At 44.1% G+C, this 27,896-nt stretch overlaps 2 protein-coding genes across 9 annotated transcripts; one reads left to right on the forward strand and one right to left on the reverse strand.

Annotated features, from left to right (window-relative positions):
* Positions 1–173: 173 nt before the first annotated feature.
* On the reverse strand, positions 174–4,068 carry HNRNPA0 (heterogeneous nuclear ribonucleoprotein A0). The gene has a single exon (XM_084839017.1). It carries the CDS (start codon positions 2,780–2,782, stop codon positions 1,871–1,873), a length of 912 nt encoding a protein of 303 aa, XP_084695143.1. The 5' UTR covers positions 2,783–4,068; the 3' UTR covers positions 174–1,870.
* LOC146354481 (neuropeptide Y receptor type 6-like) lies at positions 3,243–27,896 on the forward strand. Of its 8 annotated transcripts, none has more exons than XM_084839014.1 (6): positions 3,243–3,312; positions 7,119–7,313; positions 20,185–20,289; positions 21,900–22,056; positions 23,652–23,774; positions 25,417–27,880. In XM_084839014.1, exon 6 carries the CDS (start codon positions 25,426–25,428, stop codon positions 26,539–26,541), a length of 1,116 nt encoding a protein of 371 aa, XP_084695140.1. In that variant the 5' UTR covers positions 3,243–3,312; positions 7,119–7,313; positions 20,185–20,289; positions 21,900–22,056; positions 23,652–23,774; positions 25,417–25,425; the 3' UTR covers positions 26,542–27,880. The 8 variants fall into 8 exon arrangements, with proteins under 8 accessions (XP_084695140.1, XP_084695141.1, XP_084695138.1 ...); XM_084839015.1 differs by lacking the exons at positions 3,243–3,312; positions 7,119–7,313 and adding exons at positions 19,137–19,360; positions 25,033–25,107 and having other exon boundaries at positions 20,185–20,265; positions 25,417–27,794; XM_084839012.1 differs by lacking the exons at positions 3,243–3,312; positions 7,119–7,313 and adding an exon at positions 19,137–19,360 and having other exon boundaries at positions 20,185–20,265; positions 25,417–27,896.

Genomic DNA, 27,896 nt, shown 5'->3' on the forward strand with positions numbered 1-27,896 from the left:
AATTTATTGATGTGCAGTCACTTAATATTGCTGTTTGAACTTCCAGAGCAAACTGCATTAGCTAATGGAACATGTTCTTTCAGATGTGTTTCACTACACAAGTAGTCAGGAACTTTGTTCCGTGCAGTAGCTAATGCAAATTTGCTTCAACCACCACGAACGCCTACTACTAATTACTAACCCAATTTTACCTTGCACTATTTTTTTTTTTCAACTAAAAGCCTGCTGAGTCAAATAAACTTCCATAGATCACCTAAGGTAAGTTTTAGGACCTAAATCCTATTTAACAAAGCAAGCTAGCAAAATCACTGACACAGAAGGTAGCTCTGAAGGCCATATTTTGGTTGAAGTCTGAATATTTAAAAACCAGCAACATTTTAGCCATTTCATACATACTCACTGAAGCATGTGAAGAATTCAATTCTTTATTTGTAATATCCATAACTATTCTATATTTCTATTCAGAAAGGCAGTTTCTCTCTCGAACATTGTTAATAGAACAACAAACTTTAATTCTACTGTGTAAAAGGGCTACAAATACATCAAGCAGACTACAGAGATTTTGATTTACAACTGGCCCCTAGGTTACTGGCTCATTTATCGGTCACCTAGCACAAAATTAAGACTGGGCAATTTAAGTATTTAATAAAGAAATTTACTTATGGGTGCTTCAAATGCATCATTTCAGCCAACATCCAGAAATTTTGTTTGACCTTTGTCATCTAAAGGCCTAAGAGTCTAGAGATTTGAGAGCCAATTTGATCTGTTGAAGTAAAGCTTAAAGCAATGGTCAAGTATTCTGACAGCAGATGGCGCTCTAAGGGATATTTGGCTTCTCTAATAAGAACAGTGAAGGTAGTATCCAGTTGAAATGACTTCACTATGCAAACAAAAGTATTTAATAGAAGGAAAAGCACCGTCCTCTATAATGGATCATTTACAGGCAAGCCAATAAATAACACAGTGTGAAACTAAGCAATCTGAAATTTTGAACACTAATATAAAAAAGCACATGCTTTAAATGTGTTAGAACATATGTTGATGGATAACCCTAGTACAAAAAAAAAAAAAAACAGACCAACCATGTCAGCAAGGAACTGCCCAATTACAAAACAGTGGATGAGCAATAAAGTATTTTAACCGACTTCATCCACCAATGGCAATTCAAAAACTGGCCTACAACTCTTAAGTAGTAAGAAATCCAATATAGTAGGGCAGCAAAAAAGTTGAGGCCTTTACTAGAAATAAAGCGTTTTATTCTAAACATATGTAGAAATTTGAACAGAAATAACTTGTTTCAGACTCAAAAAAGCCTTTGTTTGAACTGTATGGAATGAACCCTAGGAAAAAAAGACATATAAAGGTCAATGAACACAATGATTTATTTAAAAAATAAAAATGTAAAAACGATTTCCCCCCTTTTACAGCCATGGAACCAGAGTAATTTTATAGAAAAAAATGTGTAGGTATCCAAGTCCTTACAAAGTTAATTCCCCTTTCCCTCCCAAGTTTTACTCCAGAATCAGCACGACTTTCCCTCCCAACCCCAAATAAACCGAAATTAAAACAATATCTTGTTCCTAGTATAAAAACGACTAATGTCCAAGCAATAAAAAAATAGAGTCCATCAATGACTAACACAAAATCGTTGTGTGAGAGGCCCAGTCCATCTTCAGAAAGAAGTGACACAGGCAGCAGAGCGACCCCAGCGGGATATTCAAGAGCTGCTTCGCATCATGGGAGCCTTTTGTATGGAGGTGCCCTTAGGCAAAGAGTAGGGGAACAATTGAGAACCTGGCCGGTACAAACGGAGGGCATACTCCATGCAGACAAAACTGACATCCCCAGAACGGTCACGGGGAATTCCCGCTTAGAAGGAGCCGCCTCCGTAACCTCCCCCACCATAACCGCCTCTGTATGGTCCACTGTTACTGCGGGCCCCCCAGCTGCCGCCCCCTCCACCACCTGCGCCTCCGCTCTTCATGGGGCCGTAGGAGGACTGATGTTGGCTGTAGCTGCCGAAGCCGCCGTACCCGTTGCCATAATCGCCGCCGCTGGCGCCTCCGCCGTAGGATCCCCCGCCGTAGGATCCGTAGCCCCCGCTGCCTCCGCCGTAGCCTCCGTAACTGTTATAGCCGCCGCCTCCTTTGGAGAGCCCGTTGTGGTCCCGGTTGCCGCCGCCGCCGCCTCTTCCTCTTCCCCGTCCGCCCCAGCTCGACCTGGAAGAGCCCCCACCTCCTGCCTGGATGTCTTCCTTAGGCACGGCCTTCTTGACCTCCACGCGGTGGCCCTGAATGGGGTGGAACTTGACGACGGCGGCCTTGTCCGCGGCGTCGTGGTTCTGGAAGTAGACGAAGCCGAAGCCCCGCTTCTTCCCGCTCTGCTTGTTGGAGATGATCTCGGCCTTTTCCACGGGGCCGAACTGGCTGAAGTGCTCCACCAGGTCGTTCTCGCCCAAGTCCCCCTTCAGGCCTCCGACGAAGAGCTTCTTCACTTTCGCGTGCGCCCCGGGCCGGGCAGAGTCCTCGCGGGAGACGGCCCGCTTCAGCTCCACCGCGTTGCCGTCCACAGCGTGTGGAGAGGCGGCCATCGCGGCGTCGGCCTCCTCCACAGCCGAATAGGTGACGAAGCCGAAGCATCGGGAACGCTTGGTCTGCGGGTTGAGCACAACCACACAGTCGGTCAGGGTCCCGTAGGCCTCGAAGTATTCTCGCAGCCCAGCCTCCGTCGTCTGTACATTCAGGCCGCCAATGAACAGCTTACACAGCTGGGAGTTCTCCATGCCGGAGCCGCGGCCACCAGACGTCTCCTCACCGCTGCCGCCGGTAGGGGGCAGCTGCAGCCTAGCAAAGACCGACAGGCGCTACGAGGCTGGTGCTCGTACGGAGGGCAGCTCGGCCTAGCTTCACCGGCAGAGAACGGGGAAAGGGGGTGGGGAGAGGAAACGCACAAAATGGCGGCTTCTACTCCTCAGGCGCGCTCGCAGCCGGCGACTGGTGCCCACACAAAGGAAACGCTGAACGGCCCGCCCACCGTGGCAGCGCGAGACACGCCCCCTTCCTTAAGTGCCAAATAAGCCAAGAGCACCCGCCATGGCTTTTCGCTTTACTCTGTTGAATGATAGTTCCCAGAGCCAATCATATTCGTCCTGCGCGCAACGGGGGAGTTTTAAAAAGTTAAGAGGCGGAAAGAGGCTCTAACTGACGTTTTAAACTGCCTATCGCGTTCTCCGTTAGAGAGCCGCGCACCGAAGAGGCGGGCGCCTATTTGCGCCGAGAGAAAGTCGGAAACGGACAGGCGCGACACCAATACGTCAGTGATGAAAGGCATCAGCCAATGGGCATTGTCGCTTGCAGGCGCGCGCGCTTTCTTTCGGGGTCAGGCTTCTTCCGGCGGGAGGGGTAGATAGCGCAGTGGAGATAGCGAGGTTCATTTGAATCGTGGAGCGAGCGCGGCCGTTACGTGGCGGTCTCGCTCTGTGCCGCCTGCGTTCGTTCTGTCTCGGGCAGCCTTGTCGCGAGCGGGCGGGGAGGGGCGCCTGTTCGCCCTTGAGACTCCGTGGAGCGCCGTCTGCATCGGCAGCGCCCCATTCTAGCTTCCGTTACTAGAAGAAGCCCCCGCTGAGTTCAGGGAGGCTTGTTTCTGAGTAAATATGCTCGGGATTGTGGTCTGGTAAACATGCACACAGCAGCTCTTTCTGATGCAGAGGAGGGATTTGTGGGTTAGTCTGTCTGACTTCGAAGGAAAGGGTGTTGGTTCTCAGCCCAGAGCACTTACATTACGAAATACGCCGGGAATACCGAGAGGTACTTATCTGGACTGGTGTTTTGTTTGTGTCTAATCATTATTTAAATAATTGCCAAAAATGCCCTGATTTTCACGTGCAAGTTAACACGTGTTACGCAGTAGTGAGGGAACATCATTGTTCACAGCAATAAATCGACTTAACTATTTTTATCTGATAAAAGGTTCATCATTCATTATATATTGTGAATAAGATCAGCGTAATCTCGGTAATCAAAAACTGCCCGTTGATAATTTCACGATGCATTAAAGTCCACACTTTTTACAGTCATTTGGGCGTTCGTACAATTTGATCTTTCTCACACCTATTTTGATGCACTAGCATCAAAACAATGAAGTATAGCAATAAAACAATACAATACAAAATTAAACAGCAGTAAATGCACACTCCACTGTGTACTACAAACCATACCTGCCTGGGTCACACTTCAGGGAAAACCTGTGTGAAGAGATGGCTCCTTTATATATAAATGATCCGAAGGCAATGAAGTAAGCTGAGAGATGTCTATAATGCAAGTGGAGGAAAACTTGGAGCAAGTTCAGTTGGATAAGAGTTCATTATCTAGCCTACTCTTTTGGACCTACTCTGTGGGGGTGATGGTAGCAAAGATGCAAATTTTCTCCGCCACCATTGTGGACCGCTCAGAGTTGTCCAGTAAAGCTTTTCCAAGTGGTTTGTGGCCTTTAAAATATCTGGTCCCGAGGGTGATATGGAACCTTCAGTGGCACACTTATCACTATCATGTTTGCTATGTATTCTGAGGGCAAAGTCACTTCTATCCATCAGCTTGGACTCTGGAGTTGGTACAACTCAATCTATGGGGGTGTCCAGAGCACTATCTGAGCCTATATTGTTGGATGAATTTCAGTTTGTGGGCCTGAGGATATGGACAAGGTGATTGGTAAGGTTCAGCCAGCCATGTATCCACTTGACCCGCATGGCTGATTGCATCTGGTAAGGAGGTGACAGCTGGCTGGATTCAGGAGGTAGTCAGTTTCCCTTTGGAATAGGGGGTGGCCCCAGCCTCCTTAAAGGCAGCAGTTGAGTGATGAAACTATTGCTGGACCAGGGAGATTTTAACAATTCTAGGTCAGTGGCAAATGTTCCTTCTTGGGCAGGGTGCTCAAGCACGTGGTAGCTGACCAAGTCCAAGCACTCTTGGATGAGACTGATTTTCTGAGGCCATTTCAATCGAGGTTCAGGCTTGGTTATGGTACTGAAGCTGCCTTGATAGCCCTATGGGATGACCTCTGTCAGAGCAGAGAGAGCTTTATTTTGCAGCTTTTGATACCATCAACCATGGTATCCTTCTAGAGTGCTGTCAGAGTAAGGTATGAGTGGGAGTGCTTTGTGGCAGTTCCACTCTTACGTGGACAGTCTTTTTCAGAAGGTGGTGCTGGGGGGTTTCTGCTTGACTGTGTGGCATCTTTGCTTTGGAGTCCCACAAGTTTCCATCTTATTTGTCATGCTGTTTAACATCTACATGAAACCACTTAAGTAAGGTCTTTCAGAGGATCGGAGAGCACTACACAGATGACATGCAGCTCTATTCTCTTCAGAGCCAGGTGAGGCTGTGGGGGTACTGGAGTGAGCCCCGGCCACAATACCAATGGTAACACTGCTAGTGGTTGTTTGAGGTGGATTCAACTTATGGAGGGGTTACACTCCCCTTGAAAGACCAGGTGTATAACTTGGGGGTGCTCCTAGATCCATCACTGGCAGTTGAGAGTCAAGTGGCCTCCATGGCAGTGTCTTTCACCAGCTTTGGTTGGTATTCCAGCTACAGCCATAGCTGCAGTGATCCATGCCCTGGTAGCCTCCCCTTTTGAATACTGTAATGTGTTGTATGTGAGGCTGCCTTTGAAGACTGTCCTGAAACTTCAGCTAGTGCAAAATATGGCTGAGAGGGTTGTAACTGGGACCAGGTATTATTGCTATATTATGCTGGTCTTCTGGTGCCTGCACTGGTTTCTGATTCGTTTCCAGGCCCAGTTCAAAGTGCTGTTTTTGACCTGTAATGCTCTACATGGCTTGGGACCAGATGGAACAACTCCTCCCCTCTGTACCTACTAGTGCCTTATGATCACCCATGGAAACCCTTTTTTAAGTGCCTCCTCCTGCTGAGGCTTAGATGGTGGCAACAAGAGGGCTTTTTTTGTTCTTGTTTTTTAATGCTTACCCCATACCTACGCACTCCACCCTACCAGCCAGTCCAACCCTTGGCTTTGTTTTTCTCCCCTTGGTGTGGCTATAATGTGGGAGAGCAATGTAGTGGACCCTGAGTAGACACCTAGACTTCAGTTCCTTTACTTCTCTTGAGAAGCGCTGTACTGTATCAGACAGCAGAGAGAGAAAGGTTTGTTTTGGTTGTTGTGAACTTCAATTTGTGTCTCAGACTATGATCAAGAGGCTGGATGGAAGCAGCACTGTAGCAGTGGCCTGTAGCAGCCTGCCCGCCCAAGCAGGTATGTTTCTTTGCTAAACACAGCTTTGTGATGTGCCCACACTATTTGTTTTTTTTTTAAGTAAATGTATAAACAAAATGTTCTTTTGTAAACTGGTAGCCTGGATGAGTGGGAGTGATTATGGGGAGTGTGTCCTCACTCTTTTCAATTTGTTTCCCATTTTTTCCAGTTTGCTTTTACCATGCCCTGCAAGGGTTCCTGTTAGACTAGGAAACCCTGGGCTCAAAGGCCTGGTTTTCTCTCTTGCTGTGCTGATCTCTCCCTGCTCCTACAACCCTCAGGTTTGCAAGCATGATCTAAACATTAATGGGCCTCACTTTCCCTTTTCTGTGCCATGGGTTGCTGCCTGGTGGGGATTCAAAAGACTATTCTGTGTTGCTATGCAGATCCCCTCCCTAAACAATGCACGCACACAAACATACAACCACATCCAGACGACACACTGTGGATGCCAAGTTGCATATGCAACCCCCGCTCGGGGGTTGTCGTGTTGGGTGAACCCAACAAATGTGGGGTAAACAACCTTTGCATAACCCTAAAACAGACCATGGATCTGTTAACAACTCTCACTCGCTGGATTCACACAACACAACAACCCCCGAGCCAAGGTCGCATATTCAAAATGGCAGCCGCACTCATCCTGCTGCCTCACTGTGGGCTAAATCTCTCACAGTAGGCTGTCATTTTGTGCAAACAGCCCTAATTTCTTCACTTTGCAGGCACTACTTTAAAGTTAATTTTCCTCAGTTTCCCCTTCCTGGGAAATGGGTTCCTGCTGCAGATCAAAGAAATGTGGATTTAAATGCCTTAGCATGTTGTGGAGATAATACTCAAACTCTCCCTTGCAGTCATGATCTCCATGAAGTGACTTGTCTCCTTGCTTCATTGTGCCTCTGTATGAAGTGGGTTTCTGCTTGAGCCCCCCCGTTTTAATCTTGGTAACGTGGACCCTGTAACCAATCGTTGCAGTGTGCAGTGCTTCTGTTCAGTGTTCCAGCAAGCACAGAACCAGCTGTGATAGCACGCAAATCTTCTGAGCCAAGGTAAAAGACCATTTTTCAGTTTACCTAGATCCTAATACTTGTTATGAATTGCTTAAGTGTCCTTAGGGTCTTCGCAAAAAGAGGAAGATGGGTAGAAAACTAATCTAGTTGGCTCCACCTGTGGTGATCCCTTGGTTCTGCCTGTGGCGAGCCTGCTCTCGAGGGCCCCACCAGCACTACCGGGCACAAACTACTGCTGATTTTAGGTAGAGGGTAAATTCGGTTTCTTCACTATTCAATCACATCCTTCACCCCCAGCAGAATACACACTTCAGCAATAGTGCATCCCAATGTTATTTATCTTCTGGGTGGAAGAAATATGTATTGATAGGAAATAAGGATACTTAGACAGCAAGGGAGAAAAGTGAGATGTAGTATAGCAAGAATACAGGTCTAGAGTGGACTGAGAAGGTTTTTAGGAGGGTACCAAGTCATCTTGTCTGCCTCCTGAGGAATCTGTATAACGACCAAGTAGCAACGGTAAGAACAGACCACGGAACAACGGACCGGTTTAAGATTGGGAAAGGGGTACAGCAGGGTTGTATACTCTCACCCTACCTATTCAACCTGTATGCAGAACACGTCATGCGACGTGCTGAGCTTGATGAAGCCAAGGCTGGAGTTAGAATCGCTGGAAGAAACATTAACAATCTCAGATATGCAGATGGTACCACTTTGATGGCTGAAAGTGAGGAGGAGCTGAGAAACCTTATGATGAAGGTGAAAAAAGAAAGTGCAAAAGCCGGGTTGCAGTTAAACCTAAAAAAAACGAGATTATGGCAACCAGCTTGACTGATAACTGGCAAATAGAGGGAGAAAACGTGGAGGCAGTGACAGACTTTGTCTTTCCAGGCGCAAAGATTACTGCAGATGCTGACTGCAGCCAGGAAATCAGAAGACGTTTCCTTCTTGGGAGGAGAGCAATGACAAAGCTTGATAAAATAGTGAAGAGCAGAGACATCACACTGACAACAAAGGTCCGCATAGTTAAAGCAATGGTATTCCCCACAGTAACCTATGGCTGCGAGAGCTGGACCATAAGGAAGGCTGAGCGAAGGAAGGTAGATGCTTTTGAAATGTGGTGTTGGAGGAAAATTCTGAGAGTGCCTTGAGAGAAGATCAAACCAGTCCATACTCCAGGAAATAAAGCCAGACTGCTCACTTGGGGGAATGATCTTAAAGGCAAAACTGAAGTACTTTGGCCACATAATGAGAAGACAGGATACCTTGGAGAAGATGCTGATGCTAGGGAAAGTGGAAGGCCAAAGGAAGAGGGGCCGACCAAGGGCAAGATGGATGGATGATATTCTGGAGGTGACAGACTTGACCTTGGGGGAGCTGGGGGTGGCGAGGGCCAACAGGAAGCTCTGGCATGGGCTGGTCCATGAAGTCATGAAGAGTCGAAAGCGACTGAGAGAATAAACAAAAGAACACTGGAAGATCAAATAAGTTAACATGGTAATAAGCAAGTATAAATGTGATGTAAAAAAACATTTCAGATTGACAGCAATAGTGAGACGAGCCTGAATGTAACTTGTTACAATGCAAAAATTTGACCCCTTCATGCTTTTGCAATCTCCAGTTTGTTATATCCTGGCCCTGCAAGTTGTGGGTAACCCATTTGTTTGGAGATACGGGGTGATACATGGTACTTCCAATCTAGCACATCACTTGGAAACAACACATCCTCTAAATACACAAATGTATGACCAAAACTTATTTTTGATGGATATATTTCATAAATTCTTTGAGAGAATTTTCAAAGGCATAAATGGTACTTTGATGCTTATCTCCCAATAATTTACTTGGGGCGCAATCCTATGGCTGCTAGACAGCGGTTAGACTGCCATAGGATTGGTTGGTTTCCAGGAACCAACCTTGGAGCCCATGCTCCGAGATTAGTTCCCAGAGAACTGCCTCCCCCACCACCTTGTAGGTAGCGCAGAGCAGGCTCTGTGTTCGTAAGAGCAGCATGAAGGAGGGCAAAAGGGGGCATTCCCGGGGGCGGGGAGTGCAGAAGGGCCGTTCCGACACTTCCTATGAATCGTCCAGCCTCCATCCCGCACTCCGACATCCCATGATTAGACAGCCGAAATCGCCCATCTAGCCGCAAATGCAGGGCAGCTGGAGCGTGGAGGAGAGGATCCCCTCTGTACTTCTTCCACCATGCATTGTATAGGCATTTGCCTCCAAATTCGGAGGCAGCCGCCTATCCTGATAGGATTCCTCCCTCAATCACTTTGCTCTTATTGATGGCATTGAAGGGTCTTCCTATCTGATTTTTAGAGTTTGTAAGGACCATTTGGCTATTTTACCACCTGATCCTAAGTATCTATATATAGAAGCACATTCCACTGAGTGCTGAAGAATTTATTTCTAAAATAAATGTGCTTAGGATTGCATCTGAGCTTCATTCTCTGTCTTTAAACTACAGAATTTAAAAAATACCATTTTGGAACCACATGGTGGCAGAGTAGCATAAAAAATCAGTATACCTTTGTCTTATGTAACCTGCTTGTGCCATGGATATGTCAGTAAACATCTAACAGTACTTCATGTTATTCACATAACAGATATTTGATAAAGGTTTGCAGCCTGACTCTAAGCAAAACAGCAGCGCAGCATAGAATCAGACTCTAGGCTCCGACTACCAGCGCTTTTTGTATCATCTCCAGTAATACCCTTGCGTGGCCAAATTCCAGTTGAATAAAATGGGTACACTATCTGGGGGAAGTGCAGAGGCAGGCCTACCATAAATTATTGGTATTAGGGATATTGACCCTTGCCCTTCATGGCTTATTAAATCAAACAAGGAGGGGATGCCTGGCTGGGTCCAGGAGGTTGTAAATTCCTCCTTGAGAGAGGGAGTGGTGCCTGCTGCTTTAAAAGAGGCAGTAATTAGACCACTCCTGAAAAAGCCTAACCTGGACCCAGAGGATGTTAACAATTATAGGCCAGTGGCCAACATCCCCTTCCTGGGCAAGGTGCTTGAGTGGGTGGTTGTAGGACAGCTCCAGGCACTCTTGAATGAAACGGATTATCTAGATCCATTTCAATCGGGCTTCAGGCCTGGTTTTGGAACGGAAACTGCCTTGGTCGCCCTGTGGGATGACCTCTGCCAGGAGAGGGACGGGGGAGTGCGACCCTGTTGATTCTCCTGGACCTCTCAGCGGCTTTCGATACCATCGACCATGGTATCCTTCTGGATAGGTTGTCTGGGTTGGGAGTTGGAGGCACTGCACTACAGTGGTTCCGCTCCTACTTGGATGGCCGATTCCAGAAGGTGGTGCTGGGGGATTATTGCTCTGTGCCATGGCAATTGTGCCATGGGGTTCCACAGGGCTCTATTTTATCCCCCATGCTGTTTAACATCTACATGAAACCGCTGGGGGAGGTTATCCGGAGGTGTGGGCTGAGGTGCCATCAATATGCGGATGACACCCAGCTCTACCTCTCTTTCTCATCAAAACCAGATGAGGCAGTGGCTGTTCTGAACCAGTGCCTGGGCACGGTAATGGACTGGATGAGGGCTAATAAACTGAAACTCAATCCAGACAAGACAGAGGTACTGTTAGTGGGTGGTTCGTCTGCCCGGCTAGGTGATATTCAACCTGTTCTGGAGGGGGTTGCACTCCCCCTAAAGGATCACGTTCATAGTTTGGGGGTGCTCTTGGATCCAGAACTGTCACTTGAGGCACAGGTGAACTCAGTGGCACGGAGCACTTTTTATCAGCTTAGGCTGGTATACCAACTACGCCCTTATCTGGACAGAGATAGCCTAGCTACAGTTATCCATGCTCTGATAACTTCTCGTCTGGATTACTGCAATGCGTTATACGTGGGGCTGCCTTTGAAAACGGTCCGGAAACTTCAGCTGGTCCAAAATAGGGCAGCAAGATTGTTAACAGGGACTGGCCTGCGAGCTCATATTACGCCAGTACTTTTCCAGCTGCACTGGCTGCCAGTCCATTTCCGGGCCCGATTCAAAGTGCTGGTGTTAACATTCAAAGCCCTTAACGGCTTGGGGCCAGGTTACCTGAAGGATCGCCTCCTCCCAAATGTGCCTGCCCGGACCTTAAGATCAACAGATGGATTCACACAGCCTTCGTTGGCTGTCTTTATGTCAGTCACAAAGCTACTTCCCACTCTCGGAGCAGGGCTGTGTGCACAGCACTGCTGGCCTTTGTGTTAGTCTCTAACCAGCTTCCTCCCTCTTGAATCATAAATCTTTTTGCCCCATGCACTCATTTATGCGGTGCTGAAGGAAAAGGATGTTTAACCTTTCTCCCTGCACCATTTTCCCGATAGAAATCCCACTCCACCCACTGAAGCGGATGTTATTCTGGTGGTGGTGGTGGTGAGGAAAGAGGTTACCTATACTGCATCTGTCTCTTTTCCCCAGCAAGACTATTAACTTCATGAAGACTCCTGATTTCAATAGGGAAAGCAGTAGTCAGGGAAAAGATTTCATGCCATCTCCCTCAGCACCACTGTCCCAAGCTAATTCAGGCTTCTTCCACAACCTGAGAAAAATAGGAACACTGCTGTCTCACATTGTGTCATTTGGCCCTAAAATGGTCCTCTAAGTTCTTTTGAAGGATGAGATACCTATGAGAGACAGGCCAAGTCCTGCATTGCAAACAGTCACTGAGGAGGTTGGGTACCATGATTGTTCCACCCTTTATTTCATTTCCCTGCTACCCCCTCCACTGCTTGCCCAGAACATGACAGCCAAAGAAAGCGGTAGTTTGATTCTGCAGTCCTCCCTCTCTCAGAGAAGTAGGAGACTGAGCTTTTGACGATGCACCAGCAATATGATTCACAAACTGCTCCACCAAGGGTGCTTCCAGATTAGGCTTTTATTGTGCCATCGCCCTGCCTTATTCACAGAATTCTATGGGGAGTCCAGGTGACAATGTCTTCCACTTGTAGCTCTCTCATGTTTTCTTACCACTTCTTCTGCCTTTTTTTTCTTACTAAATGAAATCCATTAATGAGGGAAAGATAGAATAGTTGCACAATGCCAGGACCTTTCCGTCTGGAGGCATCCCAAAGACAGAGGCTTTTGGAAATTTCTGTTTTCCCTGGGAAATAGTGGGTACAGTTAAGCCTAATTAATCATCAGTTAAGTGGCTGTGCTGAGACACAGGTGTCTAGGAAATGATGCTAAATGAAGCCTGATCGTATCCAGGCCACAGTCAAAGCTAAATGCTGGGTGACCATCAATTATTTAATTGTGGCTGGTATGAATAAACTGAACATTAGATAAGAGGAGTCAGAAATAGATTTCCATTGACAGAATAAATTTTTAGTCAATCTCTGAATGTTCCAGTGGATATAATGTGTATTTCTCTCCTAGAGAACAAAGTTATTGAAACTAAAGGAAGGAGCAGACTAAAGGATGATAACCTCCTCTTTAGCTAAAATGTCCAACTGTGGAGCTTGGTGCTGAAAATAAAGCCATGAATTATGGTTCATCTGATTTAAATTAAATATTGTTACTATTTTGAATCTGGGCAATCCATTGTTAGTCCTTGTGTGAAGAGGAAATGAAGTATTAGGAGCATACTTCTAAAGATGTTTCCTGCCTTCTGAAATGCAAATTCACCTTTGCTTTACTTTTGCCTTATAGAAGGACAGGCTTCATTGTCTAATACCGAATAGCATTTATTCTATTTTGCAAGACTTTATGTGCAATATGCTCATAATTCTTTCTTATCGATTATAAAATTGGCTCCCTAATAAAGCTCTGGTCTTGACTCCCATTCTGCAATCAGACTGTGTTTACCTAGTGCTAAGGGCTCTTTGGATGTAGTTTTTATTCTGCAATTAAAAGCATCACGAAGATTCAAATAACGCAAATATAATTCTGGTATTCATTAACCTTTTTTTTGCAAACACTGTCAGCACAGAAAAAATACTGTTATTTTAGTGCTATTTTTGGCTGGGGATAGTAGCACTGAAACATTACATGTAGCCATATCTTCAGTTTAGTAACCTCATAATATAGGAATTGCATATCAAGATTAAAAACCTCTTCAAACAACTACAAGGTCCTGGTCTAACTTTATTGATTGGCAGCCATGCTACTGCTTCAGAAAACTGAACACAGATCAAGAGAGGCAACAACCTTAACTGGATCAGCAAATACTCAAGATGCTGCAAGTGTACATTTTCAGCTTGTGCAGATTTCTTTTTCAGGGACAACTATTTTAAAAAAATTGTTACGTTACATGGCAGGCGATATTAGACTGGCACTGATGAGGGGTCAAAGAAGTTGGACAGGAGCTATGTTGATTGGATTATACTAGTGGCACCCAACCTTGTGGGCACAAGTCAAGTTCCAAGTATAATACATTGCCATTCTACTGTGTGCTATAATGCATATGTCGTCCCCGTGCCTTGGGATAATTTTGTCTCTAGTTTACCAGGCTGGGAAGCAGAGAGCTGTGCAATACTGGAGGAAGCAGGCAGGATATAGGCCTGACTCTGTGCCATAACCAGGCCCAATGGCCCTCTACCCCATCTAGGAAAGTCACAAACTCCCAGTACCTGTGCCACTTGCAGCACCCACATCACAAGTTAACCACCCATGGATATGGCTGCTTGGCCTTGCTGGAATGGTAAGGTTACAACTCCCCTGAGAAAAGGTGATAACATATGGCAGCAAAAAGAAAACGAAAAAAGCAATCCAGCAGATTAGAGGGGGGAAAACATTCCAACAAAAAACATTTAATGCCCTAACTGGCCTGTGTCCAGGATAACTTGTGGACCACCTTTTCCCAGACAAACCTACCTGACTTCTACTTTAAGAGCTTCCTCAGAGGCCCTGATCTAGGTCCTTTTACTCCCAGGGATACGATGAAGGGTTACAAGGACTGGTCCTTCTAGCTAGTGGCACCAACCTAGACTGTGGAACTACCTCTCTAGCAAGTTTGTTCCAAGCCCTCATTGACTACTTTTGGCTGCCGAGTAAATCCATGCCGTTTCAGAGGGCCTTTGGAGCCCTTTGTCTGAAGGCCACCTTCTCTTGGCTGCTTTTTACTGGCTTTTACTACAGGTCAATAAATGAGTTCTTAGCTTTTTGCTCAAAAAACAATAATTTCTGGCTAGACTGAGGATGAATGAGCATTTCACCAGGTAATTTGATTTGCCACCTCTAACAAACAGCACTATCCTTTCTTAATACAACAAGAAATTGCTCTTTGTTGTGCATCCAGGCAGCCACATCACCTTGTAAAAGTTACATTTTACAATACAATTAAACTAGTTATCCATGAGATGGAGAAAGGGGGAGGCAGGGCAAATGATCAACATATTCATTACAAATATCATTAAAGAATGTTAATGATATTGGGGCAATCCTGGATGGTCAGCTTTGACACTGAACAGGTTTCTGCATCATTCATATTGTAGAATGGAGAGTTTCAGCACTCTTTCATCATAGTCACTGGAGTGATGTGAGGAACAAGACAGATATTGCATTGCAGCAATTTCTGCTTATCACATCAGTTCAGTGCTGTGATAGGAAAGTAATAAATCTGGCAACATAATATAGTAAATAAATAGGATCATACAATAAACCAACAAGTTTTGAAATGTAAGAATGTACAAAAAGCCCTGCTGGATTAGAATAAAGATTAATCTAGTTCTGCATCCATCCTATTTCCACTGGTGGCCAGCTAGATGTTTCCAGGAAGCCTATAAGCCGAACATGAAGGCAACATTCCACCACCCTTCCCTCTGCTGCCCATTTATTCAGAGACATACTGCTCATGACCCTGGAAGTTCTATTTAGCGGCCATGATAAATAGTCATTGCTCTATGATGGATTTGTCTAATCCCCCTTTAAAGCCAACTAAACCAGTGGCCATCGTGATATCTTGCATACCAGAATTCTATAAGATTGTTGTGTGAAAAGTATGAATTGTGTGAAAAACTTTTATCTGTCCTAAATTTAGTGACCAATCCATTTCACTGGGTGATCTCCATTTCTAGTGAAATTTCTCTCTATTCACTTTCTCAACACCTTGCATAATCTTATACATCACTGTCAGGGTCTGAGTCATGGCCTGATCTAAGATGGGTAGCAACATCACTACTACACAAACATCTAAGGAATTCAGAAGTGGATGGCTGGGTTAAAGGTGGGTTCAAGATCTGAAAAGGCTGAAGACCTAACAGCATATTTACTGGATCCCACTGAAGAGAAGAGGCATGGGGTACAAACAATCTAATAGTCCCTATTCCAGCAGATCCACCCATTTGCTGCTATTATTATTAGCATTATTATTTGTTGCTCTAATTATTATTAACGTTAGCATTTTTATCTTGCTTATCAGTTGACAAAAGCTCACAGAGTGGCTTACAAAGATCAATAATAAGACAGTGTCTGTCATTATTTGTTTGTTTGTTTGTTTTTATTACATTTCTACACCGCCAATAGCCAAAGCTTTCTGGGTGGTTCACAACAATTAAAACCATAAAATACAACATAAAATACATATAAAAGTTTAAAACTACAGTATAAAATAAATATAAAAACCAAAATAAAGCCTAGCAGCAATGCAAACATTTAAAATATAGTAACAGATTTAAAACAGAAACGAAAAGACTAAAATGCATGGGAAAATAAGGTCTTCACCTGGCACCAGAAAAAGCGCAACGTAGGCACCAGGCAAGCTGCTCTCAGAAGCTCATTCCACAACTGGGGTGCCGCAGTAGAAAAAGCCCTCTTTTTAGTAGCCATCCACCTCACTTCCTTTGGTGGGGTTCCCAGAGAAGGACCACTGAAGACAATCGTAGTGTCCAGGCAGCTATATATGGGAGGAGACAATCCTTCAGGTAACCTGGTCCCAAACCATTTAGGGCTTTGAATGATAACACCAGTACTTCAAATCAGGTCCAGAGCTGAAGCAGCAGCCAGCGCAGATGGGTTTGGAATCTAAAAACTTAGGGCACAATCTTATGAAAATAATCAGTCTCCGAGTTTGGAGGCTGCCAAGTATCCAGTGCAGGGCAGCTGGAGCACAGAGGCAATCTTCTCCACTCTCCAGCCACCCTGCATCTGCTAAATGGGCCATTTCACCCATCTAGCAGCAGCGCTTCAGAGGGGGAGGGAAGGTGGCTGAGGCAGCCATAGGAAACATTGTTTGGCTGCTGCTGCTGCTGCTGCTGTCCCCTCCCCCAGGAACACCCCCTTTTCCTGTCTCTGTGCTCCGTTTCCAAGCACAGGACATAGCCAGAACTGTGCAGGCTATAATTGGGAGGGGAGAGGGAGGGGAGTGTGGTTTCTGGGCTCTGAGGTCAGAGCCCTGTTTCTGACCTCAGAGCCCAGAAACGGAAAAATCCTAAATCCCCCCAGATGCTCTCTAGGCAACATAGGATTGCCCCCTCCATCTCTTCTCTGTTCCGTAAGTACCATCCCTCCCAAGCATTATTCTCCCAGCACTGTTATAAGCACTGTTTTTAGTTCTTTTAGATCACTGCACTAAAAGCAGTTATGGTTTTACTTTGGTTTTATGTGCTGGAGTGTTTTCTCTTTGTGGCTGGTTTTATTATGTGCTGTTTTTATTTATTGTATTTTATGTTTTTAATGTATTATGCACTGCCCAGGGATCTTCGGTAATATGGTGGTTGAAAAGTATAGTTAATACATAATAATAAAAAGCTCCACCCAACACCGGCCTCTCCCTCCTCATGGCAAAGGGGCCCTTTACACAATATTACAGAGCAAGCCTATAATCCAGGGAAAGCATCCCAGGGACCACAGGATTCTTAGGAGTCCCCCATCTAAGGCTGTAGACACTGCAACGAGAGTGGGGACTCCAGAATCCGAGCTGCTGTGGAAAGAACTGTGCCAGCTGCTTCCTGAGGTCACAAATGCAGCTTGGAGTGAGTGAAAAGGGGGTGTTCCAGTGGGAGGAGAGGGGGGTGGGGTGGAGAGACCAGGATATGAGAAATCCTGTGGCCTCTCCAGCCCTGGTCCAGCCTAGCCCCTGCCAGCATGCCTCTTCTTGATAGGCTCAAAGGCCCATCTAGAGAAAAAAAAATGTAAAAAAGGGGACGCAGAAGTGGAAGTCACCTCCCTGTCCTCAGCAGGGCACTGGGTACTTGGAAGCATCAGAGATCAGAGGCTTCCATCTAACAAGGGTGCAATCCATAGGATTCCACCCTTAATTTCTTACAGAGAAGTGACTCTAGTGAAGTATTGCTGTAAGCCGCCGGGGGGGGGGGGGGGCCTTCCACCCTGAAAGGCAGCCAAGAAATATTTTAAATAAATAATAAATAAAAGTAATGTGTGAAATCTGTATGTAGGTTGTTATGAGTGTATATGCCTATTATGAACTTGAGCACATTCTGGGAGAGAGCAAAGGACAGGAAGGCCTGGCGTGCTATGGTCCATGGGGTCATGAAGAGTCGGACACAACTTAACGACTGAAAAACAACAACAATGCCTATGTGTATGTATTTCTTCACTGTGCTGGGGGAAGTTTAAAATAGCTGTGCAGAGGGGAAATGGATAAGTGCCTCAGACGTAACAAAATGCGGGAGGGGGGGACGACACATATGCCCTTCCTTTCCTCGTCCCCATGATGAAAGGTGTATATTATCATATTTTAAAATTTTAGAATCTGTTGTAAGTGGGATCTCCACCTACCTGACCAAAAGGAGTGATGAAAGTATTTAAAATAAACAAATAAAGAATCCCATTTGGGTGCCAGTAGTGCAACTGAAACTCTCCCCACGACCTGAGTTCGATCCCAGCGGAAGCTGGGTCTCAGGTAGCCGGCTCAGGTCGACTCAGCCTTCCATCCTTCTGAGGTCAGTAAAATGAGCACCCAGTCATGACTGGGGAAGGCAATGGCAAACCACCGCACTATAGTCTGCCATGAAAACGCCAGCGCAAGCGGCGTCCCTCTAGGGGTCAGTAATGCAAGCACAGGAGGAACCTTTCCTTTCCTCTCTATATTTAATGTATAATTTGTATGTAATGTTTTGTGTAATAAATATGGAGTTAGTTTCAAATACCATTTTATGACAATGAGAGCTAATGTCATGACTGTACTGTGAAGCAGGAAAGCCCCCATTCTAATCTCAGCCCTGCCATGAACTTAGTCTACTTTCTCCCTCTGACCCCATCCACAATTCTGGAATAATAATACCTCTATTACAGGGTTTTTGTAAGGACTACTGAGATAATGTATGTAAGCAATTTTGGACACTCAGAAAGTGCTACACATCCTAAGGATTATTTTTATACAGTCTATCTTTTGCATCTTGGTGTCTGTGGTTCCAGATGTGCTACAATGTTTAGATCAGCCTTCTCCAATCTGGTGCCATCTCATCATTCCCAGCCAGCTTGGCTGGAAGGCACCAGACTGGGGGAGGCAACACAAGATGTATACAACATTGCTCAGAAATCAGCTGGAAAAAAACCCTATTGATTTGAACGGCTTACACATACATATAGAAGGCTCATAGTGGAAAAATAACCATGGTTTTAATTGTGCCATCAGCAATGCCTCAAAAAGAAACAAACAAAAAAAGCATTCTACTGTGTATCTCCCATATTTTGTCACTGCCACGTTCTACAATGAAGTAATAAGCCATATGTAAATATGTACACATGTGAAAAGCAAACAGGTATACAGTGGAACAGATAACTGCAAATCAGGTTGCAAGATAAAAGCCTGAAAAAACGTTCATAAAAAAGATCGTCCCCATGACTACTAGTCTCGCCTCCCAGCTGCCTCCTCATTGGTTTTTCTCTCCTGTCAGACTCCAGAGCTTGCCTTATTTCTCAGTCTCTCCCCCAGCAGTGGCTCTTCACTGTGCTGGTTTCAGTTCCCAGTGGGAAATCTCAATCAATCAGTTTGTTTCAGAAGGTGGAGAAGAGGCTTTACCTCTGGCTTCAGTTGGCAAGGCCAATAGAGCTGTTTGGACACAAAATATACAATTGTTGGTTTTGCCAATATTTATTATGAAAAGGAAAAGAAGACCGGTCAAAGCAAAAGAGATGAAATGTTATTTGAAATTTTCACAAGGTAAGAAAATGGACCATTCATGAGGCTTTTTCTTCTTCTTTTCTCTCCTTTACTTGCCTTGTGGTCAATGATCTGGGTCCAGTCACTCTGTGCATTAGTGGGTGATATTTCCTCCCAACAGCAGCCCTATGCCCCTCATGAGATGTCACCTGACATTGTTGGAGCAGGGGGTTGCTGCTGGAATAGGGAGGTGAAGGTTTTATTTAATCCTAAATACTGATGAAATCTATGGCAAGGAGAGCAGAAAATAGCAAGCAGAGTGTAAAATGTATTAACCAAATGTTGTTCATATAAAAGTGTATTTACTTTCTTTTAACATTAGTCTTATAAAGGTTCCCTCAGCAGCTGCTTGGATGAAAGCTGTGTGGTTAATAACTTTTGCCTTAAGTCATCAAAAAAAAAGAAGTCCTCTGCATGACTCTTTATAGAAATGAATATTTTATTAATGCTTTATTTGTGAGGGATTATTTATGTATTCATCATACAGTATGACATCTAAAACTAAACACAAGTGACACCAAAAGACATTGTCATCCATCATCTGAATAAGGAATTATTATGTTGATTTCTATTATCAGTTTTGATAAACCTGATTCTATACTAAAAAGGAGACAATACTGGTTGCATAGTACAGTCCCTATGTATTGAAGAAAGATGGCAGGATGGGGAGGGAGGTGATGCCCCTCACCTTTGAGGAATGAGATTGTGAAAAGCTTCGCTCCTCCCCACACTGATTAGTCCCTTTGCATATCTCTAGTAGAGTTTTGCATCTTATTTTTCCGCAGTCAGATCTTTAGCACATTTTGTGGCTTTTTGTTTTTCAGCTGTCATGGACTTCTGTTGAGTTCTGTGGCTCTAGAACTGCATACTTATCATACTACTTACTTCACAGGAATCTCAGGGAAGTCTTACTCCAGCATTACTCTGAAGTAAATGATTTCAATATTGTAGCTCCTGGCCATAATACTGCAACGTGGGTTAAGCATGTCTAAGATTAAGACAGACATTCTCTCTCTCTCTCTCTCTCTCTCTCTGTCTGTCTCTCTCTCTCTCTCTCTCTCTCTCTCTCACACACACACACACACACACACAGAGTTTTCCAGTGTTATATATAATAATTTTCCTACTTATGTATAAAATAATATATAATAGGAAAGACAGCAGCTTAAAAAATCAGAACTAAACAAAAAAACTTAAAGAAAATTAATGAAGCAACTGATTTAACACAAGCAAAATGAATGCTGAAAGCCACCATCCAGTTACATACGTAAACTGCTTTACATGTCAAAAATGTGATTGGTGGCATTACAACTCAGCTAAAAATAATGTACACACCTGCAGAAAACGTGAGGTTTAACACGGTCAGTGATAACTTTGTTTGCGATACAAGAGCTGCACCTCTGTATGCATACAGGCGTGTGTCATAGTCCCTCCCCCGACTCTCTGAGAAGCCTCTCCCAAGGGTGGTAAGACCCTCCAGGGTGGCTTTTGTTGAGGCACAAGGGACTGCAGTTGCAGTGGAATCAGTGTGCCCCCGCCCCCATGCATGCATGCATACACAAAGTATCTTCCACTCGCATGTGGAAAGGGGATGAATCTAAACTACTGAAAATAAAAAATAGTATCCGGATTAAAAAGAGGGTTTTCTTGACAAAGCAGTATATAAAGACTTAATGAGCTTGAACCTTATTAGGTTTAAAGCAGAGAAGCTAAAGTGAGGCTTAACCTTTTCCTCACCTGTGGCTTTTCCTTCTGAATAGCCCCTCCAATCTGGGGGAGATGGGTGGGGAAAGGATTACGCTCTCAGTCCTCCATGCTCCACTCCAAATTCCTCCCCCACCCCTAAGAAAAGCAACTGCCTGACCTTTGTTACGTCCATATGTGTGTAACATGTAATTAGGCTCTAAATGCATATTCCTTGGAAGTAAAAAAACTGAGCAGGAGCCACCAAATGATTCGTAGTTTTCAGTTCTGCTTAGCTTTGAGAGGATGTAGAAATCTAAAAAGTAGTGCAACATCGCAAAACTGTCTGAGCCGCATGTGCTGCCAGGTTACAAAACTAGAAGGCACAGAAGACTTGACTCTAGTGTGCTTGAATCCTATGTCCAGATAACATGTTCACCACTCATTGACTGCACATCAAGTGATCACTTGCATGTTTGAATTTGCCATAAACATTCATCACCTCAGGTTGAGTTTTCATATTACTCAAGGACAACTCAAGCATAATGCTTCCCGATGAAATTAAATTACTTTAGCTGCAGATCATTTAGAGGTGAGCAACTCACTGTAGCCGGCCTCCACAATATTGCCCATAGGTTTGCAAATAAGCCAGAATCATAGAGTCGGGAGGGGCTATTTAGACCATGAATCCAACTCCCTGCATAGTGCAGTGATCCAGTTTAAAGCATCCCTGACAGACGGCTGTCCAGTCTCTGCTTGCATACCAGCAACAGTGACAAGTCCAGCACCTCGCTAGGCAGTTGGTTACGTTGTTTGACTGCTCTGACTGTTAGGACTTTTTTTTCTGATCTCGTAGGAGTATCAATTGAATAAAGAAGTTGCTTCAAATGGCAGGAATCTCATTAGCCTCCCCAAAGAGCAGGTGATCATGTGTAACATCCACATGGATATACCAGTTCATACAACTGAACCTGAACTTGGATGGGTTGTGAGCAGCCCTGCATGCTCCACAGGTGATGTACATTGATGATGGTAAAATCCATATGAATCAGTGGAGTAGGTATCATTATCATCACACAATTTTCATAAAGGAGCAGGATCTACTGTTGCAAGGACCAAGGAAGAGGGGTGCCTGATACCTCAGCAAAGGCACAGCCATGCATGCCAATACATAATCAATACAACTTTTTCAGCAATGGCATCTTGAACTGGTCTTGTGAATGTATCAGCAAACTTATTGCAACCTAAAAATATCTAACAAGTGCATTGAACCAAAATATGGTATGTTATGTTTTGGATAAGTGCAGAGTGAGCTATTCACAAAACTCCAGTTGTGAGGGAAAGAGAATTTGTGTTAACTTTGCAAACAATCCCCTTAAGACTTTGTACTGGGCCTTTACTGAAGCTAGCTGGAGGTATACTGTATACATTTACCTTACATCATCTGCAGCAAAAAAAGCCTTGAAATGGGTGTATATATATGTTTGATATGGAAGAAGGGAAGGAATAAGGCTAGCCAAGGTAGATACCAATATCACCAGAGAGGTTACTACTGCATACTTCCCTGGAGGAGCTGGTAGGCGGGGAGATGAAATGCTGCTCCATCTAGGAGGGCTGAGTGTGAAGCATGAGATCGCACCCAGCTTAAGGTCTGCAGGTAAGGAGGATCTATGGAGATAAAACTTTCTTTTTTTAAGTCTGTTGATCATGTATCCACTATAGCCTTATTCAGGCATTATGCCTGAATAGGATACAGAAACACATATATGAAGCATGGAGTTGTGTGCTCTGACACCGCCCTATTGTCCTTGTGCTTGCCATCCCCGCTTTCCCCATGTTGAACAGGGAGGTGTGAAGGAGGCTTCTACTCACATTCACTTGAGCCCAAGCAGAAGGCTCCACACAACTGGGAATCCTGCTTTATCAGAGTTCCCAAACAAATGGTTCTACTCACATTCAAGTGAACGACAGTGGAAGCCCACCTCAGACCTCCCTACTCAATATCGGGAGGCCAAGGATGGTGATGTTGGGGGCAAGGCTGGCATGCACAGTTTCTTCCCTCTTGTGAGCTTCCTTGTAACCTATTCAGGCATAATGCATATGCAGAATGCATTCCTATATCATATTCAGGCTTCAGGCATAAAGCCTGAATAGGGCATTTAATCTGTGGGTGATTTGATGTATTAGACATCTGAGAAAAAAATAAGCACAGCTACAATGATGGTATGGTATTGTTCTACCTTTCTAGCACATTTTGTAGCACTGTGCTGCTATTGCTGAAAGAGGAAGGATAACATCCAAAACCCCATGGTGCTATGTGTTATATTGTTTCTTCAGCTTTTACAGACCATGTGTTATGGATGGTCATATATTGTAAGCCTAAAGTCAACATTATTAGTCTTGAGCTCTGCCTAATTATGCTTGCCCACACTTACAAAAGTAAAGTGTTAGGAAGAAAAATCCCAGAAGCAGCAAAGCCAACAAAAAGGTGTTGTGGCACTTAAAAGACTAACATGTGACTAAATGGAATCTAGTCCATGTATGCTTATGTGACAATGAAAAAGACAGGTAAGAATGATGGTCAGTTTAATTTGTGTTTCCTCTTAAGGTTACACAGGCTGCATGCTTCCTCATCTTGGCTTTAACTTGAAACAGCAGGGTGCTTATTGAGAGAGGCAAAGACTGATTGATCCCGGTTTACGTTTCAGTGTCACTTCTTTAATGGACTACGGTGAGTCATAGTTGGGCTATTCAGAGAATGCCTGTGTATCTGGGCTGGAGACTGTGATAAATTTTTGCTTTGAAAGTGAAAGATGGACAAATGAGAATTCTTTTAGGCTGTCCCCCACCACCACCCTGCTTCTATGCATGTTAGAGCACAACCTAGCAGTGTGTGAATAAATTTACTGAAGCTATTACTTTAAATCAAAAACAATGTTTTCTAATCTAGAGCCAGATTCATTCTTATGACTGTTATGCCAGTGCAAATCAACAACATAAACTTTATGTTGTTGATTTACACTGGTATAACAGTCATGAGAATAAAAGGTTGCCAACCCCTAACATAAAGCACCTAAAAATCCATTAAGATTTAGAAACATGCAAATAAAAAGTAGTCTCAAACCTTTGATCAATGCCAGCCCAATACATTTTGCTATCTGAAGAAAGGCTGCTGTGCCCTCCACCTGCTACAAGGGCCAGTACTTTAAAATGTCTTGCTGCGCTGTTCAGATACCAATTCTGCCTTCCTCTATCCCCTCCCATGGTGCCACCTGAAGCAGGTCACTTCATCTTGCTGCATAGCAGGGCCGGCCGTGCCTTTGAATCAAACTGCATCTAGATACCTAAAGTGCATTCAAAAGTAAAAGGATGTAATTAGCAAAGAGAACATGAGTCAACTGTTGACTTAAAGGCCTACATATCAATTCCTACCTACAACGATATCCAGACAATATTATTTAGATAATATTTAGTGGCCCAAATGTCTCTGTCTATGAAACTCCTTAGGGTCAACTAGATGATACATTAATTATGTGACTGCATTTGTGTATTGTAATAAAAGAAAAGAAAAAGCTGTATGAGGCCCTGAACTGGATCAGGACAACAAGGGAAGGAAAAGGTTTTCCTGGCAAAAATCCACACATCTACTCAAAATGGCTATTTGGCACAGAAGAGGAGCTGCTAATTGTGCCTTTATTCACTTCTCTCCTGGGAAAACAGCAACTTCAAAGAAGTTATTTTCATTGATTAAATGGCACAGGGGAAGGGTTAACCCCCTCCTGCACACCAAATTTCAGTTCCCAAATTCCCATGACTAGAATGCTAAAATGCTAAAATTCCTGGGAAAATAAAAAGGTCTTTACCTGGTGCCGAAAAGAGTGCAACATAGACACCAGGCAACCTTCCCTAGGGAGCTCATTCCACAACTAGGGTGCCACAGCAGAAAAGATCCTCTTCCTGGTAGCCACCCACCTCACTTCCTTTGGCAGGGGCTCCCAAAGAAGGACCTCTGAAGATGATCTTACCGTCCGGGCAGGCACATATGGGAGGAGACGATCCTTCAGGTAACCTGGCCCCAGGCCTTTTAGGGCTTTAAACATTAATATTTAAATGCTTTAAGGCACAATCCTATGGGGATAGTCCACCACCTCCAAACTTGGAGGCAGCCGATTATCCAATGCAGACCGGGTGAAGCATGGAGGGGATCCTCTCCTCCGTGTGCCGCCTGCCCTGCATTTGCGGCTAGACAAACAATTTTAGTAAAAGGGAGAAGAACATAAAGTTCCCAGGGGTCCCAAATGCATAATTTCAACGGCATACAAAGAAGATTACAAAATGTGTGCTTTTAATCTAAACTATGCCTGTTATTTCAGAGACATTCCATGACGGATAAAGCCATTCAGGATCCTGGCATGGATCCATCAGTTGAAAACAGCAGCAAGTCACAGTTTTTGCACTTTGAATCCTGCCAGCCGTCTCTTCCTGCAGTCTTCTTGCTCATCACAGCTTACACGATAGTCACACTGATGGGGCTTCTTGGCAACCTTTGCCTGATTGTTATCATCAGGAAACAGAAAGAGAACCAAAACGTCACCAACATTTTGATTGCCAATCTCTCCATATCTGATATCTTCATTTGTGTCATGTGTATTCCTTTCACTGTTGCATACACTTTGATGGATTACTGGGTGTTTGGAGAAGCCATGTGTAAAATAACTGCTTCTGTACAAAGTATGTCTGTCACTGTCTCTACATTCTCACTTGTATTAATTGCTATAGAGAGGTATCAGTTAATAGTGAACCCACGTGGTTGGAAACCCAATATTTCTCATGCATTCTGGGGCATTATCTTCATTTGGGCATTTTCTCTAATAATATCAACTCCCTTTTTTGTATTCCACCAAGTCACTGATGATCCCCTTAGAAACCTTTCTTCCCACAGTGATATCTATACGAACAAAGTTGTCTGCATTGAAGTGTGGCCATCCACTGAAGAGCGGCTTGGATTTACCACTACCATGTTAGTTTTCCAGTATTTCTTCCCACTAACATTCATTTTCATCTGTTATCTAAAGATATTCGTATGTCTGCGGAAGAGGCATGATAAAGTAGATAAAATAAGGGAGAATGAGAGCAGAGTAAATGAGAGTAAAAGGATTAACGTTATGTTGATTTCAATTGTTGTGTCCTTTGGGGCATGTTGGTTACCTCTGAACGTATTCAACATTGTGTTTGACTGGAACTATGAGGCCCTGATGAACTGCCACCATAATGTGGTCTTTACCTTGTGCCATTTGGTAGCCATGATCTCGACGTGTGTCAATCCAGTCTTCTACGGTTTCCTCAACAAGAATTTTCAAAAGGATTTGGTTGTTCTGCTTCATAACTTGAGATGCTTTGAATCTCAAAAGGTATATGAGAACATTGCCCTTTCGACTCTGAACACTGACGTATCAAAGGGCTCCTTGAAACTGAACAATGTGGCAGCAAATATCTGAAACTGGCAACTTTCCAACTATTTACATACTTACTGTATTGCCAAATTACTCTAGTGTGGAATTGTGGTGTTCTTGGTGCTGTTGCCAGTGAAGTGAGAGGGGTTTCTACTTGTTGACTGTAGTGAGAACAGGAGCATTCATGGAGCCTAAAATATAAATAATATAATAGATGTTGTTATTAATATTTATTAAACCCAGCAGTTCAAAGTCTCTAGAAGAAGCTACCCTTGCTTTCAATGCTGGGAAACTGGACGTGAAAGCAATATCTGGAACAGGAGGTACCACATTACCCGGAAGATAATGCAATGTTCGCTACGTGGGCCATACCACCTGTGTTTACCCCCCTCCCCGCCCCAGTCTGCCTGAATCAGTATCTCTGACAAAGGCCCTGTGACTACCCTAAAATAAGGATCTTAACCAACTGACTTTGGAGATCTCTTCTTTTCAAAACTCAAAGACAGATCACTTGCCTATAATTCCTTATGCAAAGTGCTGCCATGTAACTAGCACAGCCTTCCCCACTGTGGTACTCTCCAGATGTTTTGGATTTCAACTCCCATCACCCCCAGGAAGCATGGCTAATAATCAGGAATGCTGGGAGTTGTATTCCAATATATCTGGAATGCACCACGTTGGTGAAGGCTGCTCTATGACCACCTGTTCTACTCACTTCTATACCAAAGTACACATTCCTCCCACCTTCCTATTCTTGACTTCCAATTTTCCGATGTGGTTTCTTCAAGCGAAGTTGTTTAATCTGCTGATCTGCTGTCTATTGCTCTACCTGTTAATATATCTCACTGAGTGCCAGCTAGGAATAGGCTCTATGATGAAGTTATCCTGTCGGTGCAGAAGAGGCTAGCAGCTAGGACATTGTCCAAAGGAGAGCAACAGACTGCATAGTAAACTGCAAGCAAGTTTAAGGTGTGCAGTCTGTAAATTCAGTCCCGTTTAACCTCAGAACCTGCACAAAATGGGTCCAAAGCACCCCAGTGGGTAACCAAGCTAATCCCAACAGGTAAACATCACCACAGAACATCACTACAGATGAGTTTGTAAAATGAAACTACATTTAAGGCTTTATTGTAGAAAATTCAGGAAAATACAAAATAAAGTGGCATGGTGAATATATGAGCGTTAGAAACTCTCTACAATTAGAGGGAATGAGAATACAACAAAAATAGAAGATAAATCAAAAGAATTGCAATTGCCAAAGCTGGTACTATGAACTTGACCAATAAGATAACGGCTTGAGCGTCTAACATTGTTATGACTCCTCTTTCCAACTTACTCCTGTTTACTACTTGCGGTTCAAAGCTAAATGAAAACAATCTAACCTATGTGTTAACCTTCCC

Source organism: Heloderma suspectum, chromosome 2, assembly GCF_057233095.1.
Source record: "Heloderma suspectum isolate Gila_16-S chromosome 2, 16-S_ref, whole genome shotgun sequence".
NCBI lineage: Eukaryota > Metazoa > Chordata > Lepidosauria > Squamata > Helodermatidae > Heloderma > Heloderma suspectum.